The 20,321-nt window shown below is 34.9% G+C and overlaps 1 protein-coding gene across 1 annotated transcript; it reads left to right on the top strand.

The window, feature by feature from the left end:
* Positions 1-2,638: 2,638 nt before the first annotated feature.
* LOC100434963 (olfactory receptor 10R2) lies at positions 2,639-11,594 on the top strand. The gene is made up of 2 exons (XM_054527391.1): positions 2,639-2,772; positions 10,601-11,594. Exons 1-2 carry the CDS (start codon positions 2,746-2,748, stop codon positions 11,543-11,545), a joined length of 972 nt encoding a protein of 323 aa, XP_054383366.1. The 5' UTR covers positions 2,639-2,745; the 3' UTR covers positions 11,546-11,594.
* The last annotated feature ends 8,727 nt before the right edge of the window (positions 11,595-20,321 follow it).

Genomic DNA, 20,321 nt, shown 5'->3' with positions numbered 1-20,321 from the left:
AGCATAATATCATCCAGGTTCATCCATCTTATTGCAAACAGGACTTCTTTCTTTATATGGCTGAATAATATTTTATTGTGTATGTATACCACATTTTCTTATATTAGGTTGGTGCAAAAGTAATTGTGGTTTTTTTTGCCATTACTTTCAATGGCAAAAACTGCAATAACTTTTGCACCAACCTAATACATTGGTCCATTAATAGACACTTAGGTTGATTCCACACCTTGACTATTGTGAATAATGCTACATAAACATGGGAGTGCAGCTATCTCTTTGACATTCTGACTTTATATCACTATACATCAAGTAGTGGAATTACAAGATCATATGGTAGTTATATTTTCAGTTTTTTGGGAAACCCCTTACTGAGTTCCATAATGGCTGTACTAATTTACAACTGTCAACAGTGTGTAGGGGTTCCCTTTTCTCCAAATCCTCCCTAACACTTTACATCTTTTGTCTTTTTGATAATAGCCATTCTAACAGGTGTGAGGTGGTATCCCATTGTGGTTTTAATATGCATTTTCTGATGAATGGTGGGGTTGAGCATTTTTTCATCTACCTACTGTCCATTTATATGTCTTGGGAAATGTCTATTCAGATTCTTTGCCCATTTCTAATTGGGTTATTTGTTATTTTACTATTGAGTTTTTAAAGTTCTTTAGATATTGTGAATGTTAACCCATTATCAGATATATGGTTTGCAAATATTTTCTCTCATTACATACGCTGTCTCTTTATTCTTTTGATTGTTACTTTTTCTGTGCAGAAGGTTTTTGGTTTGATGTAATCACATTTGTCTATTTTGGCTTCAATTACCTGAGCTTTTGGGGTATGAATTCTTTTTCTGCTTTCTCTCTGGAATGAATTTGAATTTACTGACAGCATGGGTTTATGTATCAGACACAACTTTGTTGACCCAGTTCCTGGTATGGTGCCTGGCATAACAGAAATATCTGTTTTATGAATGGCCATGACCATCCTGCAATTTTATGCCCCCCCAATCTTGCTCCGCCACCTTCATGCCTTATCTTGGTGAATATTAATTCCATCCATCCTAGCAACCAAGCCAAGCACATGGAAGTCATCTTCACCACTTTGTTTTTTAATCCTCATACCACCCATTGTGTCTTATGGATTCCACTGGCTAAAAGTTCCTCAATCACATTCCTTTTCTATTTTTACAAGATCATCCTGTCTTCTCTGGATTACTGTAAAAACTTTAAGTCCTGTTGTCCCCAGTCCATTCTTCACACTGCTGCCAGGGAAGTCTTAGGGTTGTTGTGATGGTTAAATTAGAAAATATGTGTTAAACACTTAACAACAGTTGTCTGGCATATACCGAGCACTATTTTAATGTTGATTTTTATTATCATGGTCGTCATCATCTTTCTAAAATAAAAATCTAATTAAATAATGTCCCAGGTTATAAAACTTTCAATAGTTCCTAGCAGATCTGAAGGTACATTTTAACTCTGTTAAAAATTCTACAAAGTACTTGTTGTTCCAATAAAATGCATTGTTTCATGCCTCTTTACCTTTACGTGTATTTTCCCAAAATTTATGATTTCTTATTATTTTCTACCCACTACTCAGATTTCAAAACTTCACTCAAGCATAACCACCTCTAAGTAGTTATTGACCTCCATAATCCAATTTGTATTTATTTTCCATATTTGTTTATAGTGACATATGCATAGCTCTCATAATCCCCCATCGAAATGTGCAGCAGTCACTGCTTTCTATGTTTCCTCCTCTGGGAGTTAATGTTTTCTTTTTTTTTCTTTTGAGATGGACTCACTCTGTCACCCAGGCTGGAGTGCAATGGTGCAGTCTCGGCTCACTGCAACCTCCACCTCCCGGGTTCAAGTGATTCTCCTGCCTCAGCCTCCCAGGTAGCTGGGATTACAGCTACCTGTGCCTGCCACCACGACCGGCTAATTTTTGTATTTTTAGTAGAGACGGGGTTTCACCATGTTGGCCTGGCTGGTCTCGAACTCCTGATCTCAGGTGATCTGCCTGCCTCGGCCTCTCAAAGTGCTGGGATTAGAGGCATGAGCTACTGTGCCTGGCTGGAGGGTTAATTTCTTAAGGTAAAAACTACCAATTATTTGAGCTTAGATCGCCTAAACATAACACAGTTCATGACTGAAACTAAACGTTGTAATAAATAAATACATCAATTCTGTCTCTGGGCACTATAACTGAGTTCTCCCACACTCTGCCTCATCTCCCATATTTGCTCCTTGCTGCTGTCACTGCTAGATCTACAAGCACCTGTCAGTCCATTGCTCTGCCATTTCTCAAAATATATTCCTTCCCTTGAAATAGACGCTTGACTTAAGGAGTGAACATTCTTGTCTCCAGCAAAAGGGCAAAAATCAGAAACTATAGGAGGAAGCCCATGGGAGGTTTTTCTGCTGATTGTGTTTCCAGTAGCTTCTCAATTTTTAATGAGTCACTTCACGAAAGAATCTAAAATAGGAAACCAACTAATTTCCTGAGTCTATTACGTAGTTTATCTATTTGGCAAAAAAGCCTTGAGGAGCGTTTTCCCTTTGGATCGTAGTTGCTAATTGAGGGAGGACAGAATGTGTCAGAAGCAATGTGGTCATGGCTCCCTAGGGTGCTAGATAGTAAAATTACCAAGCAGGCATTGATGCTAATGTGAACCAGAAAAAAAAGCTCATTAATTATACTCATTAGGGCTATAGCTGATCCAGCCCATATAGAAGAGGCACAATGACCACTGTTCTGGGGAGCGAAGTAGTAAGTCATTTGTTGCTGTCTTGAAAAATTTTAAGAGACTAGCAGGAAGATATGTAATATATTGGGAACATGCTAGTTTTGGTGAATTACTTAGACTTTTCCTTAAACGGCCTGGGCCATGATTAAGATATAGGGCAACTGCATTCCTCTGTACCCCCAGAATTCGTATTTTAAAGAATGTGAAACTCTTTCAAATTGGAGATTTGGTCTTTATTCCATAGATGGCTTGCAGAAATTAAATTATCTACCATCTTAGGACATATTTATGTCATTTCAAAGATGTTAGCTAGTTATGCCTTTTATCTTATGTTTAATTCAGAAATTGTTGAGATTTTCTTCAAATTGCAATCTACAAATACATGACAGCAAAGGATTGGAAGGTGGTAATAGGAAAAGTAGCTGGATGGGGAGACAAAATAATGCTCAGGTTGAGGTCTTAAGGTCAAGAAAAAAGAACATTAGAGATATTACAGAATGGTCAAAAAGGCTATCCCTGGCACCAGCCTTAAGAAGGAATGATGGAAGAAAGGAAGGAAATATTTAATTAGGGCCTCTTACAATTCTGGGCTACGTTTTTTACTTATGTTGTCCATTCATCTTTATAATATCCCATATTACAGAAGAGAAAACTAAGATTCAGGAGGATTAATTTATTTGCTCAAAGAAAATGCTGAAATAAGAATGTGAACTCCATCTTGAATGCTTTCTTCATAACATAAATTTTTATCTAGCTTCCTTGATCACTTGCTGGAAGTATCTTTACCAACTACATGAAAAATACCTACAAATTAGTTGCAATGATTTATTTAGGTATTAATTTGTTTAATTATAATTTTGTCAGATTTTGAATATTTGTTCTTGCTAGAAACTCTGATGCTGATGTGGTTAGAGAGATGTATATAAATGTTTGGTGCATGGTATAGAAACTTTTGTCAAATGAACAACATAGTCTTTGATTCTAAGAGCTTAAATTGTACCAGGTAAGAATGATCATTGTATAGAATGATCTAAAATGTAAGAAGTTCATGTATGTTTCACAAGGGTAAAGATCTTTGGTTTGTTCACTGTTGTATCTCAAACACCAAATAAGGTGTCTCAGATTTAGTAATGTATACAATAAATAGTTTTTAAATTGAAACATTGCTTGGAAACCTGACTTACAGGGAAGTGATTTGAAAGATTAGAGGATCTGCCCTAACACAGGAAAAGGCATTGTTGTTATAAGACATGGCTCTTTGCATGTTCAATGAACTAAGAAGTTCCATATGATTAAAACATTGGGATAAAATCTGGGAACTGGAATAAATGTTTTCAGTGTTGTGAGAGATCTAACAGCCTTTTTCCTTGTCTTTCCTTCCCTTTTTCTTCCTTTTCTTTCCTTCCCTTTCCCTCCCTTTCTTTTTCCATCCTTCTTTCCTTTCTTCCTCCCTCCCTCCCTCCTTCCTTCCTTCCTCCCTCCTTCTCTCTTTCCCTCTCTGCTTCCTTCCTCCCTCCTTCTCTCTTTCCCTCTCTGCTTCCTTCCTTCCCTCCCTCCCTCCCCCCTTTCTTTCTTTCTTTCTTTGTTCCATCCTTCCTTCCTTCCTTTCTCTCTCTTTCTTTTTCTTTTCTTTCTTTCTTTCTTTCTTTCTTTCTTTCTTTCTTTCTTTGTTCCATCCTTCCTTCCTTCCTTTCTCTCTCTTTCTTTTTCTTTCTTTCTTTGTTCCATCCTTCCTTCCTTCCTTTCTCTTTCTTTCTTTCTTTCTTTGTTCCATCCTTCCTTCCTTCCTTTCTCTCTCTTTCTTTTTCTTTCTTTCTTTCTTTGTTCCATCCTTCCTTCCTTTCTCTTTCTTTCTTTCTTTCTTTCTTTTTTTCTCTTTCTTCGTTTCTCCCTTTCTTCCTTTCTTCCTTTCTTTCTTCTTTCTTTCTTTCTAAGAAAATTGGAATTTTACAACGTTTGCAGGGATTATTATAGGGTTCTGAGTAAGAAGGTACTTGGTTAAATGTAAATTTAAATGTCTCTGTGATTGCTGCTTCTTCTGAGTTGAACTGTTTCAACACCCACCTTACCATTTATTCTCCTATCCTCTCCCATCTTCTCCCAGCTGTTCTCTGTGTTCGCAATGCCATGCCTCCTATTCTCAGGCCGCTATATCTCTGCTGCCCCAATCACTCTGGAAAATAATCTCCTCCAATTGCCTTTCCCAAGTCAACAGGAGTGGAGGTAAAAATGAAAAACAGAATGAAACAAACAAAACCCTGTAGCTTCCTACTTTGAATAAATTTGTTTCTTCTAATTTCTCCCTTCAGGCTGGATACAAGAGAGGAAAGGCAAACAAAAATAAAGAGTGTCATAAGATATTTATTCTTTTTAAAGAAATACAGATTCTCTTCAGATTCCATAGTTCTGGCTCTAGAGAGGAATCAGTCATGTAGAAAACACCAGATATGGGTTACGGGGGGCCTGGAGAGAAAAAGAAAGTTCATTCTCCAATAAAGATGTTATGAATCAGTTGGTCAGCCCATTGAGTGTGTATTCTGTTTTCATAGTTCTGTCTGCAAGAAAAAGTACAAATGTATTTTAATTGACACCTAGTATGCATGCACACATACACAAATTGAAATAAAATATTCGCTTTAAATAAGGGCTATTCAGACCGGATATGCTTCATTCTAATCTTCTCTTCTTATATCTGCTCTCCATTTAAATTTAAAAACTGCTGGGGTTGAACCCTAATTTGATTCTATAACCTCAGTGATGTAATAAACATAAAGTTTCAAAATCACTGTCTTAAAACATATTTGTCTACAAGACAAAGAGACCAGCCATAAAAAATTAATAATAGTTAAGAAAATAATACCACTAGATAGAGCACTTATTATGTAGCAGGTGCTGTTCTCAGCACTTTATATAAATTAATACATTTAATATTAATCACAGCCTGTTTCATAGATGAGACAACTACAATATAGCGAGGTTAAATAAATTGTCTAAGGTTACAGTCACCCAATGGAAGAACTGGGACCCAAAGCCAAGTTACCTTCCTCTAGATTCCATACTGTCATTCACTACACAATAATCCTGCCTTTCTTAAAACAAGTACTATTAGTTTGTGTTATGATTTTCAATTTTTCCTTATTAAAAATACATTTTTATATATAAATTTCTATAGGCAACTTTTAAGAAATAGAATATTGGAATAAATTAGATAAATATATTTAAGGATGTTGATATATTTTGCTAAATTTCTTGGCATAAACAAAACCAAATTATAATCTTATTAGTAAATTTTTTGTTACTAGTCATATAACACCACCACAGCTAATTTGATGAGTGTAAATAACATCTCTACTTTACTTTATTTGAAATACACTTCAAGTTAAAATATATTTTTAACATAAATTTTTATATGTTTGATGCATTCTACTTCTATTTTATAAACTGTATGCTTTTATCTGTTTTCTTCTTCAAAGTTTGTTATTTTCTCCATCGGCTTGTAATACATTTTTTATTAATATTAACATCTGAAGAATATTTTTGGTAGTTTTCCATTTGTTGTTTGCTTCCTATTATTTCTAATTGTGCCTTTCTGTAAATAAATATTTTATTTTATACAAATTGTTGCTTAATACTCTTTGATAATATCTCATTATTGTTTAAGTTTGGCTTTTCAAATTTTCTGTCCAGTAATACAATGTTTTCTAATCCTTTACATTTTTTTTGTATTTTATTAACATATAAAATAAATTTTGAATGTATGCATTGAAAATTTAAACTGATATTTAAAATGTATTAAAGATGTATTTATTAAGTTACTATTATATGTCAGAAACAGTTTAGATGGCATTGAGATGTTTTATATTTTAAAAATAATTAAATTTTTGTTTAGGTAAAGAATTAAGGTATAAACTTTCTTCTGATAACTGCTTTAAATTTAGCCATATAGTCTAATATATATAGCTGACATTATTTTCTAGAACTTATTTTATTTTACATTATATTTTCCCTTTGACCCAACACTTGTTTAATAGTATTTTCAAATTATCATAGGGAAGAGCTTTCAAAAATATAATTTTCATATGATTTTATTTTTATTGTTACTGATCAATGGTTTTGCTCAAATGTACAGATAAGTTTTCTATATTTTTAAAAAAATTAAAATTAAAAAATTTTAAGTAGGCCGGTCGCGGTGGTTCATGCCTGTAACCCCAGCACTTTGGGAGTCTGAGGTGGGCAGATCATGAGGTCAGGAGATCGAGACCATCCTGGCTAACACAGTGAAAGCCCGTCTCTACTAAAAGTACAAAAAAACTAGCTGAGCGTGGTGGCAGGTGACTGTAGTCCCAGCTACTCAGGAGGCTGAGGCAGGAGAATTGCTTGAACCTGGGAGGCAGAGTTTGCAGTGAGCCGAGATCATGCCACTGCACTCCAGCCTGGGTGACAGAGTGAGACTACATCTCAAAAAAAAAAAAAAAAAAGGAAAAAAATTTAAATAATTAAACTTAAAAAATTAATGTTTTAATTAATGCTTCTTTAAATATATAGGATAAATGTGTAAGATACATTTTAGTCTTTACAGTTTTTGATCAATGTTTGTGAGCACTTGGGTAGTCATGAATATGAATAAGATGAAAGGGTGATGGATCATTTCAATGTATAGATACAAGTCTTTTATTTCATAGCATTCTGACTGGTGTGAAATGGTATCTCATTGTGGTTTTGATTTGCATTTCTCTGATGATTGTTGATGATGAGCATTTTTCACAAGTTTCATGGCTGCTTGTGTGTCTTATTTTGAGAGGTGTCTGTTCATATCCTTTGCACATTTTAAAATGGGGTTGATTGTTTTTTGCTTGATTTGTTTAAGTTTCTTAAAGATTCTGAATATTAGGCCTTTGTCTGATGCACAGTTTGAATATTTTCTCCCATTCTGTAGGTTGTCTGGTTCAATATATGAAAATCAGTAAATGTAATTCATGACATAAACAATTAGAAATGAAATTCATATGATCATCTCAATAGATGAAGAAAATTTTCAGTAAAATCTAACATCCGTTCATGATAAAAACCCTCAACAGACTAGGCTTTAAGGAACAGATCTCAAAATAATAAGAGCCATCTGTGACAAATCCACAGCCAACATCATATTCAACAAGCAAAAGCTGGAACTATTCTTGAGAACTGAAACAACACAAGGATACCCATTCTTACCACTCCTATTCAAGGCAAGAGAAAGAAATTAAAGGCATCCAAATAGGAAGAAAATGTCAAACTATTTGTCTCCATTGTTGATATTATTCCATATCTAGAAGACTAATTTAAAGACTCTGCCAAAAGGCTCCTAGAACTGATAAATGACTTTAGTAAAATTTTAGGATACAAAATAAATCTTAAAAAATTGATAGTATTTCTATACATCAGTAATGTCCAGACTGAGGGTCAAATCAAGAACACAATTATATTTCAATAACCACAAAGAAAATAAAATATCTAGAAATGTACCTAATAAAAGAGGAGAAAGGTCTCTACAAGGAGAACTAAAAAACACTGCTCAAAGAAATCAGAGATAACACAAATAAATGGAAAAACATTCCATGCTCATGAACTGGAATAATCAATATTGTTAAAATGGCCACATTGTTCAAAGCAATTTACAGATTCAATGCTATTCCTATCAAACTACCAATGTAATTTTATCAGAATTAGCAAAACTATTATAAAATTCATATGAAACCAAAAAAGCACTCAAATAGCCCAAGTAACCCTAAAGAAAAAGAACAAAGCCAGAGAGAAGCATCATACTAGCCAACTTCAAACTATACTATAATGTTACAGTAACCCAAACAGCATGGTTCTGGTGCAGAAACAGACACATAGACCAAAGGAACATAATGAAAAACGTAGAAAGCAAGCTGCATACCTACAACCATCTGATCTTCAACAAGGCTGACAAAAGCAAACAATGGAACAAGGACTCCCTATTCAATAAATGGTGCGGGAATAGCTGGCTAGCCATCTGCAGAAGAGGGAAACTGGACCCTCACATTTCACCATATACAAAGATTAACTCAAAGTGGATTAAAAATTTAAATGTAAAACCTCAAACTCTAAAAATCCTAGACGAAAACCTGGGGAATACTATTCTCAATATCAGCCTTGGCAAAGAATTTTTGGTTAAGTTCCCAAAAGCAATTGCAGCAAAAACAAAAATTCATAAGTGGGAGCTAATTAAACTAGAGCTTCTGCACAGCAAAAGAAACTATTGACAGAGAGAAGAGATTCCTATTTCTACTTGTTAGAACCTGAAGGGAGGTTTACGTGCAGTAATTAGAATAAATTTCATATAAGCTAATTTTATTTAATGGGATTCTACCTGACTAAAAAGTATTCTTGTCTTCTCTTATACTAAGATTTAATTAACTGTTACTAGAAAATCAAAGGTATACTACATTGCTTTGACTATTTACTGCAGAAAAAAACTATTGTAAGTTTTAAACCCCAATTTTCATTTTTTCATAAACCATACACAAAGTTTTTCCTAAAAGCAGTTTATGTATCAGAATTCAATGACTCTACAATGGACCATGTTTTATTTAAGGCATGCTGGACTCCATGTGTGTCTATAGATAAAGATGATGGGTAAGGAAAGAAGGAAGGTGATAAGGATAATTCTAGTCACTTCAGAAAATACTTATTCTGCATATAAATACAGATAATTAGTCACAATCTGTTTGCTTATTTTTCTTAAATGTCTACGTTATTGTTGTTCAAAGTGGGGAATAAGTGATATTAACCTAATTCAATCCATCAATATTGAGCTCAACAGAACCTATCTCCCAACCCTCTGTTCAGGTATATAATATCTTCTTTTGTAAAATGTGTTTATGGTTATTTTAATTATTATTACAAACATAACTGGGCATTACTAGAGTGGTAAACTTTATCAGCCTGAGCATGCAAATAATCAGCTTACAATTATTTCTATCAACAATCTTCAAAGAGCTGTGATGTGTTCCAGAAACACTTAAAGATCCTAGAGTAGGACTAAAATGGTGACAATTAAATGGATCACAATGCTCCAAAGGCCTCTATTTAGTGATTAAACTAGACACATTTGGGCAATTCTGATTTCTTTTCATATAAATTTTATAATCATCTTATCAATCTTTAGAAGAAAAGCCTGCTGGGATTTGTTAAGAATTATGTTGACTATGTAGACCAATTTGGTCAGAATTGCTCTTTATTTTATTACGTCTTTAAACTCATGAACATGTGTGTTCTTCACTTAGTCATATATTTTATAATTTAACCCAGCAATGTTTGAGAGATTTCTCTGTATATGTCTCACACTTTTTTGTTAAATCTGACACTAAGCTTTTTTATGATATTGTGAATTGAATTGTTTTCTTAATATCATTTTTAGATTGTTTGTTGCTTGTTGTAGTAGGCCAAATAATGAGCTCCCAAAGATGTCTATGTTTTAATCATGGAACCTGAGAATATGTTAGATTATACAAGCAAGAGGAATTAAGGCTGCAGAAGGAAAAGTCAACTGACAATAAAATAGAGATATTATCCTGTGTTATTCTGGTGGGCCCAAAGTAATCATAAGGGTTCTTAAAATTGGGAGAGAGAATCAGAAAGTCAGAGAAAGAGATGTAACTTTGTTGACTTTGAAGATGGAAGAAGGGGACCATGAAACAATGAACATGAGAGGTAGTTAGGAACCGGAAAAGGCAAATAAAAGGCAAGATTCTTCTTTGTCACCACCTGAAAGGAACAAAGGAGTGCATGCCCCAAATTCTTATATTCACATACCTGAATATGTTTTACTTCTTTCCCCCTTTGCAGATCTTGGCAGAAAACCTCACCATGGTCACTGAATTCCTGTTGCTAGGTTTTTCCAGCCTTGGTGAGATTCAACTGGCCCTCTTTGTAGTTTTTCTTTTTCTGTATCTAGTCATTCTTAGTGGCAATGTCACCATTATCAGTGTCATCCACCTGGATAAAAGCCTCCACACACCAATGTACCTCTTCCTTGGCATTCTCTCAACATCTGAGATCTTCTACACCTTTGTCATTCTACCCAAGATGCTCATCAATCTACTTTCTGTGGCCAGGACAATCTCCTTCACCTGTTGTGCTCCTCAAATGTTCTTCCTTGGTTTTGCCATTACCAACTGCCTGCTATTGGGTGTGATGGGTTATGATCGCTATGCTGCCATTTGTCACCCTCTGCATTACCCCATTCTTATGAGCTGGCAGGTGTGTGGAAAACTGGTAGCTGCCTGTGCAATTGGTGGCTTCTTGGCCTCTCTTACAGTAGTAAACTTAGTTTTCCGCCTCCCTTTTTGTAGCGCCAACAAGGTCAACCATTACTTCTGTGACATCTCACCAGTCATTTGTCTGGCTTGTACCAACACAGATGTTAACGAATTTGTGATATTCATTTGTGGGGTTCTTGTACTTGTGGTTCCCTTTCTGTTTATCTGTGTTTCTTATCTCTGCATTCTGAGGACTATCCTGAAGATTCCCTCAGCTGAAGGCAGACGGAAAGCGTTTTCCACCTGCGCCTCTCACCTCACTGTTGTTATTGTTCATTATGGCTGTGCATCCTTCATCTACCTGAGGCCTACAGCAAACTATGTGTCCAACAAAGACAGGCTGGTGACGGTGACATACACGATTGTCACTCCATTATTAAACTCCATGGTTTATAGCCTCAGAAACAAGGATGTCCAACTTGCTATCAGAAAAGTGTTGGGCAAGAAAGGTTCTCTAAAACTATATAACTGAAATATTATTACATTTTAGATTTCTCAATAAATAATGCCTTTTTATCACATGCATATTGTAACTGTAACAAATTCATTGAAATAATAGGAGTCCTTAAGATGCATGTCATAAAATATGTTTTTCTCCTTAGAGTCTCTTTAAATTTAATCCACAGGCTAATGTTTTTCATTTTCTCATATGGAATCTCAGGGAACTCCTCAAATTTAAATGCCTAGTCCACTGTGATAACTGAAAATTTAAACTTAATTTAAAGCTAAAATTTCTGCCTTTTCTGGGTGTTGAATTTTGAATTGGGAAGCCTTCATTGGTACCAGTGAAGGTTGACTTATGTATTAGCTCTTTCGGCAAACACTTTTCTCTCTACTTATTTCAGTGACTGTCCCTTCAAGCATTATACTGGGGAGGGAGGGATAGGTGGAGGGAACGTCTTGCTTCATTGCCATAGTCATGCTCTGGCAATAGTGCTTTCAGATGTTGCACACTGAGTCTTTCTTATGCAGGGAGCTTTCATGGCTGCTGAAACAATTCCTTACTCAGAACTTCTACCACATTTCCTGTGATATGGTTGAATCTGCCTCTAGCTGACAGCTTGTAAATTTTCCTCTTAATTCTGAGGTTTCAACATTTATCTGGGTCCCATGTTTTTTAAAGGTCTTATTGGACAAAATGTTATTTTTAAGTGATTCCACAATGACAATTTCTCCTAAATGGTCAATATGTGATCCAAAAGAAAATTTTGACAATCCTTGCTACCCATAGTCAGTTGAAGTGCTGACATCTTTCTCTGTGTACTGGTATTTCAGGCCATAACTGCAGATTTCTACATTCAGATTTCTCAGGTGAGCTCAGATACCAATCCACTGTGTTCCTTTACCTCCAGCAGATATATATCAATATCTTGAAGCAGTTTTCTACTCTTGGGGAGAGATAAAACATTAAGAAAGTCAAGAGCTTCCTCCAAAGATTATATTTTTCTCCTCTTTTTTCTCAAAATTTTTATTTTTTAAGAGTAGTTCACATATTTTATTCTCTCAGCTTTTGTGCCTCAACTGAAACTAAGAAAAACTGCCTTTTATGACATTGCTGCATGTTTTTCCTATAGTTTAAGGTGTTATGATGGTGTTGATTGGTAAATATTTAGTTCATAAAGTTACTATATGTATACAGAGTCAAGTAGTTGGCCTGACCAGTGGTATAGCCATAAATAATCACCTTAATCACTCTAGATCACATTTTGCAGCACATGGTTTTTTGAGAATCTGTTGAAAGCTGTGTATCTAATACATGAAACTCTCCTCATGCACAGATACAGGAAAAAAAAACTTGCTTACAATCTAAGGAGTTTACATAGTATACAAAGTCCATCCCTAAATCCAATTCATGGGAGTACTTGTTCATGGCCAAAGTCATATAATCCATTTAAATTTGCTTTCATCATTTTATCTTTTCTTTTTTACTTTTAACAATTTGTTGTAACTTTTTTTACCTGATTGAAAGATTATTTATATCATCATGTCACAGAGTTTACATGTTTTATAATTTTATTATAACAGCAGAATAGACTAATAGACATCCCTGCTGCTATCTTCTAGATCCCTTTAATGGATTTAATTTCCTTTTTAATATCAAATTGCAGAAAAATTTACCACAAGGTAAGCAGAGAAACTATCCTGGTCAAGATAGCATATTCAATTAACTAGAGTATTGCTATTTTATGTCACATTCATTAAAAATTTAGGAGAAGGTACTGTGTGGTCTAACATTTGAGGTTTTTAAATACAGAATATGTATACGTTAGGAAAACTAAACTCTATACCGTGAAAAGAAATTAAAAGTAAGCAGGAAGTTTCAGAAATAAACTACACTTAACATCTTGATCAACTTTCATAAAAAGTAGCTGATTTTTGTGTCCAACACTAATGTATAGAATATTTTCTGCAGCATGCCGACATGAATGTGATTCAAAACATTTTTTTCTATCTTACTATATGGCTCTAGCTTCCTACCATCCTGGCATATAGGTCTCCTGAATTCCTTTTTTTATTATTAGAAACAAGAAAGAGTTAAAATTACGTTTAAAAGGTAGTATAAACAGTAGAATAATACTTCTACAGGAAAATAATTTGCAATGACAAAATGGCCTTGTTTGCCATCATCATACTATAGCCATCATTAATTAAAAAGGCAGTAGAAGATAAACCTACATTTGCCATTCTGTGCACCACATTCCTTTACTTACAGCTTATAAAGTGGGATCCTATGGAGAATGGTCCTGTACTGGACTAAGAATAAAAAAATATCTTATATGAAAAGATTATCTCCTTCTTTGTCCGATGTCTACCATCAAATTTTTTTTTATTTTAACCTATCTCATGAAGTATTACCTGATTTCCATTCTTCAAAACACCATAGCAATGTAAGCTTTACTTATACTTCTTACTGAGTTCTGACATATTGAGCTGATTATGTACGTATCTTATTTTCTCTAATGACAATCAACAATGTGAAAGGAAGTAATTTATTATACCGATACATTAACTCCTCCTAAATGTCTTCTATATCCCTGACATTCAGTAGATAACTAATACATGTCTCTTAACTTTAATTGAATAAATGACTGCTTGGTCTAGCTAAAACATCTGAAACTACACATGAAAGTGTAGCAATATTTATGTCCCCCATAACAGTAATTAAAAATAACAATGACAATGATAATTTATTTTGCTCATTAATCTCTTAAATGGGAGAGGGCTTATAAGATTGGCTTGTCTCAACTCCATACAATGTCAACTGAGCTGCTCAACTAGAATTGAGGGACCCACTTCCATTTGGCTCATTTACACGGCTGGCAAAATGATGCTGATTTGTGGTGGAGCTGAGTCATGGCTATAGGTTGTGAGAGTCAGTTTCTCTCCATGTGGCCCTTTCCATGGGGTTCTATACACTTTCTCACAACATCATGACTGGTTTCAAACACTAAATATTCCAAGAAACAGAAAGAGGAAGCTGCTAGTCTTTTAAGGCATAATACCCGCAGGTTGTCTGCTCCTGACACTCAAAAAGACGATGATGTGATGGGCATAGAAATAGCAATGGACATTCCCTTGTGAAAAAGGAGGAAATTAGACACATCGCAGTCATTGGTCCATAGAAATTCTGAAATTCATCTGGAGACATGTTGCCAGTCCTATTTTCTGGGAATGAATTTCACGACTCTTAGATCTAACCTATGATGCCATTTCCCCACTTTCTGATCATCCTTTTTTATCTGCAAGACATAGCTACAATTTGCAGACATGTCGTTCCTCAGTCTGATACCTCCATGGAAGAAGTTGAGGGTCTAAAGGTCTATTCATTTCTGTTTGCTCTGTGGCCTTTAGCGCATGTTGACAGAATGCCTTTTTAAAACTTGGTGGGTTTCTCATGTTTCAGTTTATAAATTAATTCCATTAGATAAAAGTCACATCCATATTCATTTCTTTATTATGGGTCACTTGTGAGGTAGCAGTATTAATAATTGCTGTATGGCAATTCCCTTAAGATTCTTAAAAAGACTTATTGCTTAACTTTAAGGATTCAGGCCCTTAAGACATTTATAAATCTTGTTGGGTATAGCCTAAAATATTTCTGAGTTCTAACAAAAAGTATTACAGCTACATTCTTAAGAGGTTTACCCTGAGGCATTGGTTTCCTGATAGCACCTTGGATTTGATTTCTTCCTTGAAGCCATTTTGTACCTTGAGAGTCTTTGTTGAGAGAGACTGTGCATGAGAAACATCTTTATTTGCAAACCCAACAAGTTTTTTTTTTATTATTATTATACTTTAAGTTTTAGGGTACATGTGCACAATGTGCAGGTTAGTTACATATGTATACATGTGCCATGCTGGTGTGCTGTACCCATTAACTCGCTCTTTCTGTTTCTTCTAAATTCTCAGAAACTTAAGAAATTTTAAAAAAATTATGTACTTTTTAATTGACAAATAGTAATTGTGCATATTCCTTAGGTGCATAGTAATATTTTGATATAAATAATGTTATAGGGATCAGATCAAGGTAATTAGTATATCATCATCTCAAACATTTATCATTTCTTCGTGTTGGGAATGTTCAACACCCTCCTTCTGGCAATTTGAATCTATATATTATTGTTAACTATAGTCATCCTACAGTGGTATAGAACACTGTAACTTATTCCTTTATCTAGCTGTAATTTTGTATCCTTTAGCAAATCTCCACCTATCCTTCCCTTTTCTTTACTCTTCCCTTCCTCTAGTATCCTGCTTTCTACTCTCTTTTCATATTTTATCATTGGTTGGAATTTTCTATAATCTTACTAGAAATTTACCCAGGAAGATAATGAGATTACTAAATAGTCTATTTTCCAGGCTGTAGCATGTGGCCCTGCTGCCAAACTTTCCAGCAGTGGATAATAAGTATCCATGTTTTACCTAACTATGATAGCAGTTTCCTCTCTGTCCTTCAAATATTTTTCTCTCTGTGCTTCAAAGCCTTACCAAGAGTTGCCTCATGATCCTTTCACCTTTTGGTAAGAGACTCCTTAAGCCCTTATGGATTATTTATACCACTAATTGCAAAATTAATGCCAAATGTTTTAAATGTTGATTATAACAGCACCCTGCCTTTAGATACCAAATTCTGTTCTCATTATTTACTGCTGCATAATCAACTATCTACAACTTTAGTTGCTTAAATGAGCTGTAATTATTTTGCACACAAGTCTGCAATTTTGGCAGGGCTCAGTGGGGACAGTTGGAATCTGTTCTTTGTGCCATCAGGTTGGATGATTTAACTGGGGCTGAAGGATTTACTTTCAAGACTGCTCACGTATGTGCCTGTTTTATTCATGTTAGCTATTGGCTGTTTGCTCAGCTGGGGCTATTGGCCAGGAGCCTTGGTTTTTTACCATATAGATTCTCCAAGGGCTGCTTGGGCTTCCTCAAAACATGGTTACTAGGGTACAAAAGTGGATGATTCAACACTCTATAAGTAGCAGCTACAAGACTTTAGAGACTAGGGTTAATAAACGGATACAGTCTTACATTTATTATAATTTATTGGTCAAAGTAGTCACTCTTCCTATCTGGATTCAGGGGAAGGAGGAAGCCACCAAAAGTGCCTGTCTGGGTTAATTACTTGGGCTTTTCTCTTGTTTTCTCATCCCTGCAGCATCTTTTTTTTAAAAAAAAATTTAATTTAATTTAAAGTTCTGGGATCCATGTGCAGGATGTGCAGGTTTGTTACATAGGTAAACATGTGCCATGGTGGTGTGCTGCACCCATCAACTCATCACCTAGGTATTAAGCCCAGCTGCATTAGCTATTTATCCTGATGCTCTCCCTTCCCCTGCCCCCCAACCACAGGCCCCAGTATGTGTTATTCCCCTCCCTGTGTCCATGCATTCTCATTGTTCAGCTCTGACTTATAAGTGAGAACATGCGGGACCTGACTTATACAAGAGCAGTTCACGTGAGCACCTCAGAAAGACGTCCATGCGTGTCTAGCATTTGACCTATTTCCAGCCCAAGTGGATGGACTCACTGTCAGAAAGAATCGATATGTGAGCTGAAACGGGGAGAAAGCTGATGCGCTTTGTGAAAACCTACATGAAGGCACTGTCACACTTTTCTCTATAACCCAAACTGTATTCATATACTGAGGGAATATTTACCAAATTCACATTATATTCCAGAAGCAAACCTGTTTCTAATGTATCTGAAAGATTCTGCCATTCTAATATTCTATCCTCTATTCTTTATATCTTCCTCTCTTTTAGCTTTCAGAAATAGGAATGTGTAGCAGCATAAAAAATAATACTTTTCTTCAACTTCAGAAGGAAACTCTAGAGACACTATGTATAGAAATTCAAAGGAGATAGTTTCATTGATGTATATTTTAACAAATGATGCCTGGAGAATCTCCACATCTCTGACCCCCTAGAGAATTTCTAAGAGGAAGTCAACTAATCTCCATGAATAATAGGGCTTTTTCTTTGGCCAATGAATTCTCATAGTGTATTATCATGGTTCCACATGCTAATTAGAAAAATTATGGACAAGTATTGGGCACAATGTGGTAATTAGCTCCCTGTAGAGATGGCGAGCTCACTTACCAACCAAGGCATTGAGACCACGGCTAATGTAAAAAGGAAAGGCCATTGATGACACTCATTGAGGCACTACCTAAAGTACCCATGGAGACAGGGCACAGATAACATTATTCTGTGGAATAATGCTATTTTCTTATTTTGGTCTTAGGAGTTCCTGAAAGATGAAGAAGAACCCTGAGGCATCATGACAGGGAAGGCAATTTTGGCAAATTTCACTTAGAAACCCTTTACAGAAGTTTCTAGGAAGTGCCTGAGAATGAATTAACTGGCAGGTTACAAGGCACTAGAACTCTGATTTGAAGAAATGTAAAATTTTAATTTTTATTTAGAGACCTTGATTTTTTAATTAAGAAGACCAGTGACAGTCATTTATTTGTATGTCAAATTTAAAAATTGTTGAGTTTTTCCATGAGCTAGTGATCTGTTTATCCCTAGTTATTAGTAATGAAAAATAGAAATTGTGACCAAATGACAGAAAGCAAAGCTGAATAGTGAAAAAAATAAGGATAAAAATTGAGACCAAGGCCAAGACAAAGGCAGAGACCCAGGCTAAGTCTTGATTATTTCATAGGGTGGGAGTAGTATTAGTCTTAGAAAGGAAGAATAAAAAATTTACAGTAAACATAGAATGTATGAGGAAGACAGAGGTGTTTCTCACTTAAGAGGCACATGGTAGTGCCTCTTAAGGAAACCAAGTTACTACAAAATAAACTAATTGGAATTATTATTAATTCATTAATAGACATTTATTTATTCATCAAGTATCCATATCTCATTTATTTAAATATTGGATAAAGCTGAGGATACAAAGGGAGTAAGATGAGGCATTTATCCTTGAGGCTTTTAAATCTATTGGAGAGACCAATAGGAAAAAAAATTAGATATAACATGTTGCGTATTTTGATGAAGACATATTAGACAAGCTTTAGATTACTAAGAAGGGAACAGCACACCCTCCCTAGACATACTGGAGAAAGTTCAATAATTGATGACTCTAAAAATGTGAGGAATGAGTGGGCCATACATGAAGTGGAAATGATATTGGAGGCTGAGATCTCTCTCTCTCTCTGTCTCTCTGTCTCTCTCTCTCTCTCTCTCTCTTTCTCTCTCTTCCAGTGGAATCTTGAGACACAACGGCATATAAAGGAAACCGTATTTCAGTACAATTCCTGTGTGATGAAAACTTGGAGGATTAGATTGTAAATGTATGTGAGACAGAGAGTCAAATGTCCTATGATTCAGCTTAAGGAATTCTGACTTTACCTGTAGATGATGAAGAGTTACTAAGCAGTATAATGTGAAAATATCAATTCACAATTTCTACTTGTTAAGAAGGTGATCTAGTTACTCTATTTTTCTTTTCTTTTTTCTCTCTTTCTCATTTTTCTAAGATTTTCTTTCAACCTGTAATGCCTTGCCTTCCAAACTCATGTCACTGTCTCCTATTTACCAGTTACTTTAAGCAGTATCCTAGACTGAGTTAAGTAAAGTCAAAGATTTCCATAGTAAATTTTATTTTTCACTGTTAGTTCCACATAGGTTCCAAGGATGAGTTTGAAAGAACAGATGGTTGATGGGGTAGGAGTTATAGAGTAAACATTGAGTAATGTGACCTTACTTTTCATTCAGGTGCACCAACTTTATTTGCTTACTTTGTCACTATTAATACTGGCGATGAGCCTGTAAGTGAGAAAACACTCCAAGAAAGGATATATGGAAAGTGGAAAGGCATAGATGATGTCTCAGGAAGAATGTTAGTGAGGACTCTGTTTTGGTCAAATGCATGGTGTATATTCTTTATTTATAAAGCTTAGAGATAAGGCCATTCAAAGATATATAAAGATAGAAAATAAAACTCTTGGTTCTAGTCCCATTCAAAATTTTATTAAACATTTGCCTAAGCAAAACAGCAAATATTGATAACAATTTAGTTATTTGTAAAGGACTTCAAGTTCCCAAATCAAGTGTTTCTAAAATTAAAATAAAAAGTTTATTTTTATTAGCTTTTTCCATTAGCTAGTGAGATAATGGAGGAAACTATTTGATCATCAGAAATGACAAATAAGATAGCAACATTTTTTATGGGATTTTTTGCTCTGCATTCAGAGAATAATGTCAGATTTTTCATCCCAAAATGTTGAAGCAGAGTGTAATATTACAGCCTAGGTTGATATAAAGGTAACAAGTTTTGAAAATCCCTGTAATAAAATATCATCTACTTGAGAGTTTTGAAATGATTTAGAGAATAAAGTGTATCATTGGCCATTTATTTTTTTAACAGGTTTTGAAGCGCTTAGTATGTGTTGGGCATCATTGTATGTGTTTGAGATGCAGTTTCTGTTATCTGGTAAGTTATAATTTGTAGAGTCAAAGACAGTCTTATAATAATAGTTTGTGGCAAAGCAAGTAAGATTCTAGTGATTACTCAGGAAATCCAGAAAAAATGGTGCAGCATGATTAGGAAGCTGTTGGAAGGATTCTATGAGTAAAGTCACTTTAAATGAAAAGTAAAAGGAGACCACAAAATTAGAAGCAGAAAAACAATAAGTATAAAGCAGAGACTATTTCCAGATATAGAAAGCAGTATGAAAAATGACTTGGTTGTGTAAAAATTCTCACTGCTAAAGTACATATGAAGGAATCTAT

The sequence above is a fragment of the Pongo abelii genome, chromosome 1 (assembly GCF_028885655.2).
Source record: "Pongo abelii isolate AG06213 chromosome 1, NHGRI_mPonAbe1-v2.0_pri, whole genome shotgun sequence".
NCBI classification, from domain to species: Eukaryota; Metazoa; Chordata; class Mammalia; order Primates; family Hominidae; genus Pongo; species Pongo abelii.
This window is presented reverse-complemented; position numbering and strand designations above follow the sequence as displayed.